Source organism: Thalassophryne amazonica, unplaced genomic scaffold, assembly GCF_902500255.1.
Source record: "Thalassophryne amazonica unplaced genomic scaffold, fThaAma1.1, whole genome shotgun sequence".
NCBI classification, from domain to species: domain Eukaryota; kingdom Metazoa; phylum Chordata; class Actinopteri; order Batrachoidiformes; family Batrachoididae; genus Thalassophryne; species Thalassophryne amazonica.
Window position 1 is genome coordinate 38,452 of NW_022986311.1, and position 16,887 is coordinate 55,338.

The following is a 16,887-nucleotide window of genomic DNA, read 5'->3' on the forward strand; positions in this document are numbered from 1 at the left end:
CACATTTGACCTGGCTCTGGCAGATAATTGATTGCTGTCAAGAGGTCGTGATGGACGACTGGTTCTCTGCCTGGGTGGTTGACGTTCACAACCCAAGGTGGCTTGCATGGATGCAGAAATGCACAGTACCAGTGCACGGCTCCCATACCTGATGTAACGGACTAAACTGTTTCCACTGGGAAATTTGTTTTCCACCTGATAGTTGAATCAAAGTCAGCAAATGCAACAAGTGGGGAGGTTTTTTGTGTCAAATGACAAAGTTAAGGTCATTGGCACCAAGAGGTTAAAAAGCTGAAACTACTGATGTCTTCACCAGTGGATGGTGAGGGCCTGAATGCAAAGTAGCAAATTATGCTATAATGAATGAAAAATAAACAGGTGCGTCGGACTGGGGGGTAAAGGGTACTATATACCCAGGGCCCAGAGCATGGGGGGGGCAAAAAAAACTGGCATTAAATACATTTTGTGTTGCATGTTATTAATGTTCATACAATTCATGTTGTAAAAGAATATAATTAGAATGAAAGTATACATGTTGCAAAACATAATTCTGTTCTAACAATAATATTGAAAGATCTCTGAGGGCCCTTCCACCCCCTGCACAGTTGTACAATAGTTTAGTCCAGGCACACAGGCAACACTCTGCCACACACACACACACACACACCTCAGGTCTTCATACATCCTCTTTGTGCGCGTTGTCTCCTGCGCTCTTCTCCATGTGGTTGTTCCATTGTCTTTATCTGCACATTTCATTGTCACAGTTTGTTTCATGATGATTTTGTGTTCTACTAAATGACACGACTGAGCGGAGGCGAGGCACAGACAGAGGCTGGACACAAATGCAGGCTCACAACAGGACGTATGATTAAAGGATGGTTTAATTCAGGCCTGGGTTCGGTAACAGGAAGGCAGTCTGCGGACGTGGTCAAAAACAAGCAGGGTCCGTACACGAGCGAACAGAGTTTTCAGGGCTGAGACAAAAAGCAGGATCCGGTACACAGAGCTGAGTCAAAAAACACGGCTTGGCATAAACAGGACGAGAACAAAGTGCCGGTAAGTGAGAGAACTCAGCAAACGAGCAGGGAGGAAGTGAACTGAAGCAGCTTAAATAAGAACAGGTGGTAATAGGATAATGAGGTGCATGTGGTGGAGGGCTGGCCTAGAAGGGGGCGTGGTCAGGTGTAAACTAAGCTGCCACAGAGATGCTGAAAGGCGGTGACAAATGGGCAAGGAAATGACAGACAAATGGGGCGTGGCCAACAGTGATGAGAAAGTGCAGGTGCAGAAAGAGTGCAGTGATCAGAAGAAGACTGTGATAACAATGAAGCTGGGTGTGAACACGTGAGACTGAGATGAGTGCAGACACGGAGCAGACAAGGACAGGATGACAGACAGGTGAGCAGTGAAGAGATTACAGACAAGACAACTAAAGATCATACAAAGAAAACATGAACAGGAATCTAAACTTTAACAGGACTGAAAAGCAAACCAGAAGATGATAAACAGAATAATAGGAAATTAAGCACTGACAAAACTAAGCCGGAACAGACAGACAAAAACTATAAGAAAAACAGAAACTAAGTGATAACAAAACCTGGCATAACAGTACTACATAACAGAAATGAGAACAGCAAAAAATAGGCAAACAATAACTAAATGATAAACCATGAAAACACAGACTGATAGAACAAAACTAGAACGGAACTGGAACATGGCTGAAGAATAAAAGTAACAAAGAAAGAAAGTGCCAAAGCAAAAATAGAACTGAATAAACACATGATGAAAATGGCAATTAATAAAACAAGGCTGGGACAGAAGGAGCAGAACCAAATAAAGAGGGAAAATAAGGACTGAAGCCTGGAACTGGTTGGGGCATGACACTAAAAGATGCTCACAGGACATTGTCACTGCTTATGTCTGCTGCAGCGGACAGCAGGGGGCGCCCTCACAGCTCAAGGGCCTATTCTTTGATGAATGCATGAAAGCATTTCAAAGACATTTGACAAAACTGGAAATCCTTTATTGGTCATCAAATCTAAAGAGTAAAAGCAAAGGCCTCAACGAGCAAAAAAATAAATCTGCATTTGTTGTTCTAAAACTGCATCCTGACAATAAAAATCAGTTGGTTGATGGCTGTGTTAAGGAGGAAAATACAGCTGGAAGTGGACCAAAACCATTAAATACACCATGTCAGGAACATGTGGCACCGTGGTTTTTCTGATGCAACAGAACCTCTTTTATTGAGACAACTGAAGAAAAAGGCACAAAGTGCAACAGTCATATTGGAGGGGGGGGGGGGGGCATTTAGAAAAACTAAAACCATGATTTGTCCAACAATAAGTGTCGCCTCATAGAATGGGATTCCACAGAAAGTCACAGCAGCTGCTTTCTCCAGGAAGACAAACTGTGAGCTGGATTCATGTCGTCTTCATCAGTAGTACGGTCCGAGGTTCTCATATCCCGCATAACTTGGCCAATCAGGGAACAGCCCGTGAGAACACGTGGGGCTGCCATAGCGATCAAAGTGAGGGTCAAAGGACGAGTGGCTGTTGTGATCATGTCCTCTCACAGAGGACCAGAGGATGCGATAGTTCTTTCCCTGGTTGCTGTCCCAGTACTCACTGCCTCCAACATGGTAACAAATAGCAAACTCGATGTGCTCGTGTGGTCTCAAGCCATCAGGCAGCAAAACCTCAAAGGAGAAGGTGTCGGTGGATGGGTTTGGATAAGCGTCCTTCATAAAGGCACACTCAACATCTTTATAGCTTTTCCAGGAGTCAAAGGTCATTCTCACCATCACACTCTTCTCAAAGGACAGATTTTTGACTTTGACGGTTCCAGCCAGCGTCTTGTCTTTCACTGTGCAGTACTCCAGGCAGATGTAGTTGCTCTCGAGGCTCTGATGAAAGTGGAGATAATCCGAGGAGGGCTGAGTGAAGTCCAGCACCGGTTTCTGCTCCTCCTCAGGTGCACGTGATGGGACAGGATCCAGCACCTCCTGGATGCATTGAGGAATCTCAATCACATCACTGAATTCAGAAAAGACCTTCACTTTGGTCAAAGAACGACCTTTGTGATCCGCAAACGTCACATGCTTTTTGGCTTTTCCAGACTCTTTCCTGGAGGAGCTGCTGTCCGTGGGCTCACACGGATCCAAACAGTGTGACTCTGCAAACCTCAGGCAAGAGTTCAGGTGGGGCTCACATCCTTTCAGGGTCTTCCTGTAAACAAACCCTTCTTTGGACAGACAGAGAGGTAACGCCATATCAACCATCATGGCAGTCTGACTGCATGTATGACAAAGAGCCTGAAAGACAAGAAACAGAACCGTCAAGCTGGCACAGGAAAACAAAGTCATTTCAATGTATTCATATAGTGCCACATCACAACAGTACCCAACATACTTCACAAGAGTAAGGTCTAACCTTACCCACCCCATGAGCAAGCACACTGGCAACAGCAGTCATGAAAAACTCAGGGAAAAGGGAGAATGATGGAGAAGGAGGAGAAGAGGGAGGCCAAAGAGGAGGTTTATGGATGTGCAGGTGGTTGGTAAGACAGAGCAAGATACAGAAGATAGGGTGAGATGGAGACGACTGATCTGCTGTGGCGCCCCCCTAATGGGAGCAGCTGAAAGAGGATGATGATTGAAGTAACCAACAATTAAAATCTCATCAGCATGAGTATCAAATCAGAAATCAAATCACTAAGTTCAGCTAAAAATTTGGAGTCAGGGCCAGGAGGTCAACATACAATATTAAAGTAACATGATTGACATCCATCAGACTGATCGTAACTGCTCCTGAGAAGGGCAGACAATTTGATGTTCGAATGAGTTCAACTGAGCACCCTCATGAGCCGTTAAACTCAAAACAGCTTTATAGATTGAACCAACACCTCTGCCTTCATTAGTATCATGGGCAACATGAGTAAACGTGTATGCAGGTGAACAAGCTTTCTGTAAAAAAGGTGGGTGTACATTTGGCCTTAACCAGGTTTCACATAAGCTGAGCTCATCTAAACGTTTCAAAATTAGATATCACTTATCAGTAATGATTTAGAGTAGAGTGTCCTAATCCTACACATAAAGCACATGAAGTGTGTGCACGTGTCTGCAGGGCCAATCCAGATATGGCTAAAGAGGTTGACTGTGGGTGAGACACTATTTTTAGGGGCCCAGCAGTGCTTCTCATAATGGTTTGGCTTTGGTGTAGGCATTAAAAATTACGGCCCACTTATTTTCTCAGTAATCGTGGATTAACTGGACCTAATATCGTGAAGCTACCGATACTCCAGAGTGTTTTGGCTGCAAACTTGCTGATGTGATATCCCACCTTGATATCAAACATTATCAGTTGGCTTCTTGTTTTGAATTCAGCCAGCGAAACCTTTTGAATCTTTAAGATTCCAAATACTGCTCTGCACAGATCTTTGCTTCAAATGATGTTGTGTGACGACTGCAAAAGCACACATAGAAAACAGACAAAAGCAGCTTGAAGTTGGACTTGCAACACAAAAGCTGTGGCAGTTGGAGGCATAACAATAATTTTTCCGTCCAGAGTGACGGTGGGTGAATGAAACTCCTGCACCAGTCCAGATTTATTTGTCCAGTGTACAATAAAGTGACATCACAAACATGAAAACCGATGCTGATTTGGTCGGGAGAGCACAGAGCTGTGTCCCCAAGAGAAGAGTTGAAGCTCAAATTAAAACTCGGCCTGTGAAAAGTTTACAACCTTACATAGGCTCATATAACCGGTGACCCAATCGGGCTTTGGTCTTCTAAGTCCCTTTGGCTGCTCCCTTGTTTTCACTCGGGGTCGTCCCAACAGATCCAAGATATGGCAGGGGTGGAATTTGAACCTGGAACCTTCCACACTGAAACCACACTGCCGCACTAAGCACTTGGCCACCACCACTAGCACGGGAAGTGGGCTTTAGTCTAAACCAAAAACCCAAAATTAAAAGCTTTATTGAAAACACTGAAATGACATGTTGGAACGCAGTTAAATGCAGACTGACAGACACTGACAGACTCACAGCAAACCAGATTTACTTATTATTTATTAATTATTATCTTATTTATTATTTTGAGGGGCTCTCTAGTGACCACTCACCCCTGATCATTAAAGATAAGCAAAAACTTATTTGATTTTTAATGTTATAATGAAGTGTAAAATTACTCAAAAAGATTAACTTCATTTTCTATGTCTGCTTATTCCAATTAAGGGTCACAGGGGGTCTATCCCAGACAGAAGTCATAGGGCGTGTGTGTGTGTGAGTGGGGGAGGGGGAGGGGTTCCACCCTGGACAGGACAGCAGTCTGTCATGGGGAATCCAGTTCAACGAACCTGCATGCCTTTGGATGGGGGAGGAAGCCGGGTCACCCCACATAGAAAGGACCAGGTGGGAAGAGAACCCACAACCTTCTTCTTTTGAGGCAGCAGTGCTAGCCACTAATCCACTGTGCCACCCTACTCCAAAATATGATTGTTAAAACAAGGTGGTGGGATTTAAACTGTTTGTCACTGATCTGAACTACTTAAACATCATGTACATTTGGGTTTTGATCAGAGCTGGGGTTCAAGGTCTGGGTGGCCCCCAAAGTGGCCAGCTGTGTTCTTAAATTTGAGAATGGCTGATGTGTTTTTGCCTCAAAGTGCAACATAAATAAATGTCTTATTGCTGAGTATCTGTGTGAGTCTCTGTGGTCGGCTGCTGCTGTCTTATCGGTGTACAAATAAATGTAGAAACCAAAAATCAATACAGACTGCACTCTCTCAATAATTGACAAATGCTTGTCAGAACTGAACTCATAAAAAAGTCAAGTTCTCCTGGAACCAGATACACGCTCAGCTGGTTACTATGGGGCCATTATAAATAAAAGACTGGAAAAACGTGGTACCCGTTTGCGGTAGTAGTAGTAGTAAAACTTGTAAATATATAGTAGGAGGGAACAACTTCAGTAGTAACACCACATGTAGACAGTACAAGGGACAGTACAAGGCACATGAAACATTAATGACATGCACCAGAAAAAAAATAATTTACTTGATTAGCTGTAAAAAAATGTGGAATCCAATATGTGGGAGAAACCAGCCAAACCCTTAGGAGTAGAATGAACAACCATAGACAGAGGCTTAATAAAATGTGTGATTTATTTTTATACCAACACTTTTGCTCCTAAGGTCATAGTGCAGATGACATTGATGTAATGCCTATAGAGGAAGTACTTTTGGAAGAGGGTGAATGCCTGAGCTTAGTTTCAAAACGATTACAAAGGGAGAAATATAGGTACAAGGAACTAGCCACAATTTATCCATACAGACTTAATGACAATGTCAAAAAACTGTATAATGTTTCTAAAAAAGATTCTGAAAATACTGTAATATGGACATACTTTAACAAAAAACAATGTAAGTTTAAAAACGATCAGGTAAGCACAATAGAGGACATACTACTACAAAGACAGGTTTAGAACTTAGATTGAGAGATCGAGTTAACAATCACAGACCTGGGTTAGTACATGAACTTATCACATTAATCTTTTCGGTTTTATAATGAAGACTGGGCATCCTAATACAGTAGCTTTAGCAAATGCAATACTTTTAGAAAAAAAAGACCCATTTATATTCCTCTTGTCATAAAAGATTTAGCTAGATTTAGGTTGGGTTTAAATAAAATGGAAAAAACTACAATAACTAAGGATAGTAATAAATCTTTCTTGAAAATTCCCTTTCACGGACTTCCAGTCGAGCTGGCCAAGATGGAGGCAGCATAAACTCGTGTCTCCGCTCTCCTTTTCCAATAATACAACTTTTTCGGCATAGTAAGGTGAAATATCAGCTGTCTAAATACCTAACACGATAACTATGCCATCCAATTCGAAACCTAGGAGCACTGCCTCTGTTAGAGAGCACGAAACAAGTGAAATGCACGAGGACGAGCGCAGCAGTATCCCGGGGGCGGAAGCTAACGGGGCTAGCGAAGCTGGAGATGCTAGCCTGGAGTCAATTCTTCGCGAATTACGCCAATCCCGCCGAGAAAACAGCACACACTTTAAAGAATTGAGAGCTGATGTGTGGACTTTGAATGTCGGTAGTATGACTGGTAAAGGGAGAGAGCTGGCTGATATGATGGAGAGGAGAAAGGTAGACGAAAAGGTAGAAGAAAATAAGAACAACCCCAGGTTTCTTTTCAGCACTGTAGCCAGGCTGACGGAGAGTCAGAGCTCTATTGAGCTGAGTATTCCATTAACTTTAACTAGTAATGACTTCATGACTTTCTTTGCTAACAAAATTTTGACTATTAGAGAAAAAATTACTCATAACCATCCCAAAGATGTATCGTTATCTTTGGCTGCTTTCAGTGATGCCGGTATTTGGTTAGACTCTTTCTCTCCGATTGTTCTGTCTGAGTTATTTTCATTAGTTACTTCATCCAAACCATCAACATGTTTATTAGACCCCATTCCTGCCAGGCTGCTCAAGGAAGTCCTACCATTATTTAATGCTTCAATCTTAAATATGATCAATCTATCTTTGTTAGTTGGTTATGTACCACAGGCCTTTAAGGTGGCAGTAATTAAACCATTACTTAAAAAGCCATCACTTGACCCAGCTATCTTAGCTAATTATAGGCCAATCTCCAACCTTCCTTTTCTCTCAAAGATTCTTGAGAGGGTAGTTGTAAAACAGCTAACTGATCACCTGCAGAGGAATGGTCTATTTGAAGAGTTTCAGTCAGGTTTTAGAATTCATCATAGTACAGAAACAGCATTAGTGAAGGTTACAAATGATCTTCTTATGGCTTCGGACAGTGGACTTATCTCTGTGCTTGTTCTGTTGGACCTCAGTGCTGCTTTTGATACTGTTGACCATAAAATTTTATTACAGAGATTAGAGCATGTCATAGGTATTAAAGGCATTGCGCTGCGGTGGTTTGAATCATATTTGTCTAATAGATTACAGTTTGTTCATGTAAATGGGGAATCTTCTTCACAGACTAAAGTTAATTATGGAGTTCCACAAGGTTCTGTGCTAGGACCAATTTTATTCACTTTATACATGCTTCCCTTGGGCAGTATTATTAGACGGTATTGCTTAAATTTTCATTGTTACGCAGATGATACCCAGCTTTATCTATCCATGAAGCCAGAGGATACGCACCAATTAGCTAAACTGCAGGATTGTCTTACAGACATAAAGACATGGATGACCTCTAATTTCCTGCTTTTAAACTCAGATAAAACTGAAGTTATTGTACTTGGCCCCACAAATCTTAGAAGCATGGTGTCTAACCAGATCGTTACTCTGGATGGCATTTCCCTGATCTCTAGTAATACTGTGAGAAATCTTGGAGTTATTTTTGATCAGGATATGTCATTCAAAGCGCATATTAAACAAATATGTAGGACTGCCTTTTTGCATTTACGCAATATCTCTAAAATCAGAAAGGTCTTGTCTCAGAGTGATGCTGAAAAACTAATTCATGCATTTGTTTCCTCTAGGCTGGACTATTGTAATTCATTATTATCAGGTTGTCCTAAAAGTTCCCTAAAAAGCCTTCAGTTGGTTCAGAATGCTGCAGCTAGAGTACTGACGGGGACTAGCAGGAGAGAGCATATCTCACCCGTGTTGGCCTCCCTTCATTGGCTTCCTGTTAATGCTAGAATAGAATTTAAAATTCTTCTTCTTACTTATAAGGTTTTGAATAATCAGGTCCCATCTTATCTTAGGGACCTCATAGTACCATATTACCCCATTAGAGCGCTTCGCTCTCAGACTGCGGGCTTACTTGTAGTTCCTAGGGTTTGTAAGAGTAGAATGGGAGGCAGAGCCTTCAGCTTTCAGGCTCCTCTCCTGTGGAACCAGCTCCCAATTCAGATCAGGGAGACAGATACCCTCTCTACTTTTAAGATTAGGCTTAAAACTTTCCTTTTCGCTAAGGCTTATAGTTAGGGCTGGATCGGGTGACCCTGGACCATCCCTTGGTTATGTTGCTTTAGACGTAGACTGTGTTTCATAATTATTGTATGGCCTTGCCTTGCAATGTGGAGCGCCTTGGGGCAACTGTTTGTTGTGATTTGGCGCTATACAAGAAAAAAGTTGATTGAAGTTGAGTTGATAGACATATTGTGTGTGCAAGAGACCAAGTGGAAGGGAAGTAAGAGCAGGAGCATCGGCGGTGGGTACAAGTTGTTGTACCATGGTGAGGACAGGAAGAGAAATGGTGTTGGGGTCATTTTAAAGGAAGAGTATGTTAAAAGTGTGTTGGAGGTTAAGCGAGTGTCTGACAGGGTGATGAGTGTGAAGTTGGAAATTGAAGGGGTGATGATGAATATCATCAGTGCATATGCCACACAGGTAGGTTGTGAGATGAAGGAGAAAGAAGATTTCTGGAGTGTGTTAGATGAGGTGGTGGAGAGTGTGCCCAAGCATGAAAGAGTGGTGATAGGAGCAGACTTCAATGGGCATGTTGGTGAAGGGAACAGAGGTGATGAGGAAGTAATGGGTAGATATGGTATCAAGGATAGGAATGGGGAAGGACAGATGGTAGTTGATTTTGCAAAAAGGATGGAAATGGCTGTGGTGAATACCTACTTTAAGAAAAGGGAGGAGCACAGGGTAACATATAAGAGTGGAGGAAGGTGCACACGGGTGGACTACATTCTTTATAAGAGATGCAAGCTAAAAGAAATCACAGACTGTAAGGTGGTAGCAGGAGAGAGTGTCACTAGACAGCATAGGATGGTTGTTTGTAGGATGACTTTAGAGGTAAAGAAGAAGAAGAGAGTGAGAGCTCAACAAAGGATCAGATGGTGGAAGCTGAAGGAGGAAGACTGTTGTGTGAAATTTAGCGAGCAGGTGAGAGAAGCACTAGTTGGAGGGGAAGCAATTTTGGACAACTGGAAAAGTACTGCAGATGTGGTGAGGGAGACAGCTAGGGCAGTACTGGGTATGACATCTGGACAGTGGAAGGAAGACAAGGAGACTTGGTGGTGGAATGAAGAGTTCCAGGAAAGCATAAGGAGAAAGAGGTTGTCGAAAAAGTTTTGGGATAGTCGGAGAGATGAAGAAAGTAGACAGGAGTACAAGGAGATGCGGCATAAGGCGAGAAGAGAAGTGGCAAAAGCAAAGGAAAAGGCATATTGCGAGCTGTACAAGAAGTTGAATAGTAAGGAAGGAGAAAAGGACTTGTACCGATTGGCCAGACAAAGGGACAGAGCTGGAAAGGATGTGCAGCAGGTTAGGGTGGTAAAAGATGCACATGGTAATGTGCTGACAAGTGAGGAGTGTGTGCTGAGAAGGTGGAGGGAATATTTTGAAGAGTTGATGAATAAAGAAAATGAGCGAGAGAAAAGGCTGGATGATGTGGTGAGAGTAAATCAGGAAGTAAAAGAGATTAGCAAGGAAGAAGTGAGGGCTGCTATGAAGAGGATGAAGAGTGGAAAGGCAGTTAGTCCAGATGACATTCCAATGGAGGCATGGAAATGTCTAGGAAAGATGGCAGTAGACTTTCTAACCAGATTGTTTAATAAAATCTTGGAAAGTGAGAGTATGCCTGAGGAGTGGAGACGAAGTGTGCTGGTTCCTATTTTCAAGAACAAGGGTGATGTGCAGAGCTGCAGTAACTACAGAGGCATAAAGCTGATCAGCCACAGCATGAAGTTATGGGAAAGAGTAGTAGAAGCTAGGCTTAGAAAACAGGTGAAGATCTGTGAGCAGCAATATGGTTTCATGCTGAGAAAGAGCACTACAGATGCAATGTTTGCTCTGAGAATACTGTTGGAAAAGTACAGAGAAGGACAGAAAGAGTTACATTGTGTGTTTGTGGACTTAGAAAAAGCTTATGATAAGGTGCCAAGAGAAGAGTTGTGGCATTGTATGAGGAAGTCTGGAGTGGCAGAGAAGTATGTTAGGGTAGTGCAGGACATGTACAAGAATAGTGTGACAGCGGTGAGATGCGCAGTCGGAATGACAGACTCATTCAAGGTGGAGGTGGGATTACACCAAGGATCAGCCCTGAGTCCTTTCTTGTTTGCAGTGGTGATGGACAGGTTGACAGATGAGATCAGACAGGAGTCCCCATGGACTATGATGTTTGCAGATGACATTGTGATCTGTAGTGAGAGTAGAGAGCAAGTTGAGTCTAGTCTGGAGAAGTGGAGATATGCTTTGGAGAGAAGGGGAATAAAAGTCAGTAGAAGCAAGACTGAGTACATGTGTGTGAATGAGAGGGAGCCCAGTGGAATAGTGCAGTTACAAGGAGTAGAAGTGGTGAAAGTAGATGAGTTTAAATATTTGGGGTCAACTGTTCAAAGTAATGGAGAGTGTGGTAGAGAGGTGAAGAAGAGAGTGCAGGCAGGGTGGAGTGGGTGGAGAAAGGTGGCAGGAGTGATTTGTGACCGAAGAATATCAGCAAGAGTGAAGGGGAAAGTTTACAAAACAGTAGTGAGACCAGCTATGTTGTATGGTTTAGAGACAGTGGCACTAACAAAAAGACAGGAGGCAGAGCTGGAGGTGGCAGAGCTGAAGATGTTGAGATTCTCTTTGGGAGTGACAAGAATGGACAAGATTAGGAATGAACATATCAGAGGGACAGCTCAGGTGGGACGGTTTGGAGACAAAGTCAGCGAGGCGAGATTGAGATGGTTTGGACATGTGCAGAGGAGGGACCCAGGGTATATAGGGAGAAGGATGCTGAGGATGGAGCCACCAGGCAGGAGGAGAAGAGGGAGACCAAAGAGGAGGTTCATGGATGTGCTGAGAGAGGACATGCAGGTGGTTGGTGTGACAGAGGAAGATACAGAGGACAGGGTGAGATGGAAACGATTGATCTGCTGTGGCGACCCCTAACGGGAACAGCCGAAAGACAAAGAAGAAGAAGAAGAAGATGAGGAGCCAATGTTGACACTTGGGAGAAGGTTGTTCTTTAAGTTGGGACTATAAATGAAGACGAGGACAGTAAAGGAGATGGAGAGGATGGGACGACATGAGCATGCTGCACTCTGGGGGCCCCCTACCACCTGGTCTGGAGAGGACTGGGTCCTTAAACCCGCAGCCACCTGCCACTTACCAACTGGACTTTTTAAGGTTATAAAGAAGACCCCTGCCTTGGAAGTCAAGTTAGGGTTTGTACAAATCGCTTTGGTTGAAGTGACTGTTCCATTTTTATTTGTTTTGGTTCGTTGTTATGTTTTCACAGAAGCTGTGTTCATAAATGTGAATGCAATGGTTAAAAGGTGTTTAAAGGGGAAAACAAAAAACAAAAAAAAACTAAATGGCTAAGAATTCATCTTTGAGGATTATTTCTTATAACGTTAAGGGTCTCACAAATCCAGTTAAAAGGGCAAAAATGTTAACTAAAATGAAGAGGGGAGGGGGTGAAATTGTTTTTCTACAGGAGACCCACCTGACCAAGGATGAACATTTAAAGTTAAAACGACAAGGCTACAACAAAGTTTATTATGCATCTTATGACTCTGGACGTAGGAGGGGAGTAGCAATTTTGATTTCAGCAGGGGTGGTTTTTGAAATAATATCTGAAATATGTGATCAGAATGGGAGGTATATAATGATCATGGGTCGGTTAGATGGAGTAGAGGTTACACTTTTTAATGTGTATGCCCCCCCGGGCTCAAACTGGATGTTCTATAAACATATTATTGACCTAATGATAACAAAGGCAGAAGGTATACTGGTCTGCGGCGGTGATTTTAATCTGAGATTGGACCCCAAGGACTCCTCTAGCCTGGTAGCTGGGTCTGTCAATATACAAAGTAAACGAATGAGAAAAATGATGAGTGAGTTTGGTATAAGTGATATATGGAGAGAACTTAACCCCACAGTGAGGGACTACTCTTTCTATTCAAATGTTCATAGAACATATTCCAGAATCGATTACTTTTTTGTTTTAAATAGAGACACTGAGAGAGTGACATCATGTAAATTGGGATTGAAAGACCTTTCAGACCACTGTCCGGTATATTTGAACCTAAAACTGGGAGTCAAAAAATCTACCTCATTGTGGAGATTAAATACCGGTGTACTTAAGGGACAGATTAGAAAAGAACTGGAAAAGGAAATTCAAACCTACTTAACTGATAACAATAATGGAGAAGTGTCACCAATCATTTTGTGGGACGCATGCAAAGCAGTCCTCCGAGGAAAGATTATAGCTAAAACATCATTACTTAATAAGCTAAGAAAAGAGAAGCTGCATGTTTTAATAAAAGAACTAGAACAACTCAAAAAAAACAAAACAAAAAAAAAAAACAAAATAGATGATGAGACAATTAAAAAAAATCAAGGTAACAAAAAGCCAAATTGACAATTTGCTTAATGTAGACGTGCAGGAAAAAATGTTTCTGAAACAAAAATATTAGGAAGTAGGACCTAGGTCAACCAAATTACTTGCATAGAAATTGAGAAAACAGCAGGTGGAAAGGGACATTTACAAAATTAAGGATCCAGTTTCTAAACAAATAAAATAGATGCAGGAAATAAAAAACTGTTTTCAGACCTACTATAAAAATCTGTACTCTTCCCAATCCCAGCCAGTCCATAACTTTTCAGAGACCATTCTTAAAACACTGAACCTGCCAAAAGTTACAGAAAATCAAAATAGGGCTCTGTCTGCAGAGATAACTAAGGAGGAGTTAAAGAGAGCAATACAAGGTCTTAAATCAAATAAGTGCCCCGACACAGATGGTTATCCTGGAGAGTGGTATAGGCTTTATTCAAAAGTTCTGTCACCGGTCTTGCTGAGAGCTTTTAAGTGGGTTTTAAAGTATGGCGAAATACCTCCCTCTTGGAATGAAATACGCATAATAATGATTCCCAAAGAGGGTAAAGATCAATTACATTGTGCCAATTTCAGACCAATTAGTTTACTAAATCAAGATTATAAAATTTTCACTTCAATTTTGGCTAGAAGATTAGAAATAATACTACCACAAATTGTTAATTTGGACCAAACAGGCTTTATAAAAGAGAGGAAAATGTGAGACAATATTCGCGGGACTTTACATGTTGTTCACCATATACTTGCCCAGGATGAACAGGCAGTAATACTGGGATTAGATGCGCAGAAGGCGTTTGATTCAGTAGAATGGGGCTTTTTGTTGGAGGTCTTGTCTGTATTTAATTTTAATGATACATTTATGAAAACAGTGAATGTCCTGTATCAGAATTCTACAGCCAGAATTAAAATTAATGGAGGTCTCTCAGACTCATTTAGAATCCAATGAGGGTGCAGGCAGGGATGCCCGATCTCCCCACTACTGTTTGCATTATTTATTGAACCGTTAAGCCAATGGGTTAGAGAGAATCACAATATTAGAGGAATTGTAATTAATCAGGAAATTCACAAAATAGCCCTCTTCGCAGATGATGTGTTATATTGTACTTAAAAGACCCCAATGATTCTCTTCCTGAACTTCATCAAATATTGACAATGTATGGAAAATTTTCAGGCTACAGGATCAATTCTTCCAAATCCCAAGTTCTATCATTTAAATATAGACAAAATCATCTCTGTCAAACTTTATTTGAGATCAATTGGGAAGCGGAAGAATTTAAATACCTGGGAATCACAATACTCAAAAAACTCCACTTAATAGCTGCTCATAATTATGGATCCTTGTTCCTTGTTCCTTGTTCCTTCCCACTGTAGCCAAGTGCTTGCTCACAGGGGGTCGTTTTGACCGTTGGGGTTTTACATAATTATTGTATGGCCTTGCCTTACAATATAAAGCGCCTTGGGGCAACTGTTTGTTGTGATTTGGCGCTATATAAAAAAATTGATTGATTGATTGTTGAGAGCTCTGAAAACAGATATATCTAGATGGAATCTGATACCCTTCTTAGGCTTAGCACAAAGAATTGAAACTGTTAAAATGAATGCGTTAGCGAGGTTTTTATACCTGTTCCAATCCATACCATCAGAATTGCCAATTAGTACATTTCAAGAGACTGACAAAATTATATCACACTTCATCTGGCAAGGGAAAAAACCAAGGGTGTGGTTTAAGACACTGCAGTTGGCAAGAGAAAATGGAGGACTCTCACTTCCAAATTTTCAAAACTATTTCCGAGCAGCTCAGATAAACCCTCTAATTGACCTGTGTGATTCTCAATATAAGGCAAGGTGGAAAAAGATTGAATGTGGGACAACTGGGAATATTCCTTTACCTGCTCTGATAGGTAATGCCTCTTGTAAAAAAGATTTTAAGTTGAACAACCCTTGGATCGATGCAGCACTGAATGTTTGGTTTAATCTTGTAAAGAGTATAAGGACCCATGCCTGCCATTTACATGGATAGCTCATGATCCTAATTTTATGCCTAATGTCACAAATGATACTTTCAAATGCTGGGCAAGTAAAGGTCTCACAATTTATGATGACCTGAGAGACAAAAAAGGAAATCTAAAAACCTGCCAAAACTTTAGAACTATGTACAATTTAGATAATAAGGACTTTTATGGATTTCTCCAAGTCAGACATTATTTGGGAAACACAAAGGGAACACAAACTAAAATGCCCTCTGAAATAATTAAAATGTTTATAAAGGCATATAGAGGTGAACCAAGAACAAAGGTCATCTCTAAATTATATAATGCTGTTCAGAATAGTGGCGGGTATGGGACACAATATATAAAGGAAAAGTGGGAGAAAGAGGGAGGATTTGTGTTGCAGATGGAGGAATGGGAGGACATCCTGGCAAACAATGTGAAGTGTACATCATCCATTAACTGGAGGGAATTTATATGGAAAAATATGATACGTTTTTTTCAGAGTGCCTTCCCAGGGCTCTTCACTGGGTATGGATACCTCCTGCTGGAGAAAATGTGGGATGGATCGGGCCGATCATTACCATATATTCTGGGGATGTCCCAAGATTTCGTCCTTTTGGCAACAGGTTGGGGGCAGTGTGGGAAAAATAATCTCTTTCAAATTACCACACAATTTTGAAATGCTGTATCTTGGGAAAAGACCAGCTGAACTGGTAGAATAATGGAAGAAATACATGTATGAGGTCTGTCCAAAAAGTAACGGACCTTTTTATTTTTTTCAAAAACTATATGGATTTGAATCATGTGCGCTTGCATCAGCCAAGCTTGAACCTTTGTGCGCATGCGTGAGATTTTTCACGCCTGTCGGTTGCGTCATTCGCCTGTGGGCAGGCTTTGAGTGAGCACTGGTCCACCCCCCTCGTCGGATTTTCATTGTCAGGGAAATGGCTGAGTGACTGCCGCTTTGCTCCATGAAAATTTTTTCAGAAACTGTGTGAGACAGCCAGGTGGAAACCATTCCGAAAATTCAGATGGCTTTCGGTGAAGATTCTATCGGCGTCACACAGATTAAGGACCATTACAACCGGATTAAAGACGGCCCACACCGGCGGAGGGCGCGCCGCGCTCCGAGCGGCCATCGACAGGCTGAAACGACCAGATCATTTCCAAAGTGAAGGCTGTGTTGATCCGGCACGTCGTGTGACTACCAGAGAAATCGCAGAAAATGTGGACATCAGCACTTTTGTGGCACATTCCACAGTTACAGGAGATTTTGTAATGAAAGACGTGCGGAGGAATTTGCGCGTCGGGATGGAGCCGCTCATGGCGCACAACAAACACCTCCGTGTTGGAAACCATTCGGAAGATTCAGACGGCTTTCAGTGGCTTTTCAGTCGAGTGAGTATCCGAGAAATTGTGTAACAGCTGGGCATGCCACAACATGTCCTGTGAGACTTCCAACACGGAGGAAGTTTGTTGTGCGCCATGAGCGGCTCCGTCCCGACGTGTGAATTCCGCGCATGTCTTTCATTACAAAATCTCCTGTAACAGTGGAATGTGCCGCAAAAGTGCTGATGTCCACATTTTC

The 16,887-nt window shown here is 42.0% G+C and overlaps 1 protein-coding gene across 1 annotated transcript in view; it reads right to left on the reverse strand.

Annotated features, from left to right (window-relative positions):
- Positions 1-1,795: 1,795 nt before the first annotated feature.
- Positions 1,796-16,887, reverse strand: part of ppp1r3b (protein phosphatase 1, regulatory subunit 3B) — a 73,628-nt gene continuing 58,536 nt past the window's right edge. The window contains exon 2 of the mRNA XM_034165572.1: positions 1,796-3,310. Coding sequence (XP_034021463.1) covers positions 2,435-3,280 — 846 coding nt within the window. The 5' untranslated portion in view covers positions 3,281-3,310 and the 3' untranslated portion in view covers positions 1,796-2,434. The remainder of the gene's footprint in view (positions 3,311-16,887) is intronic.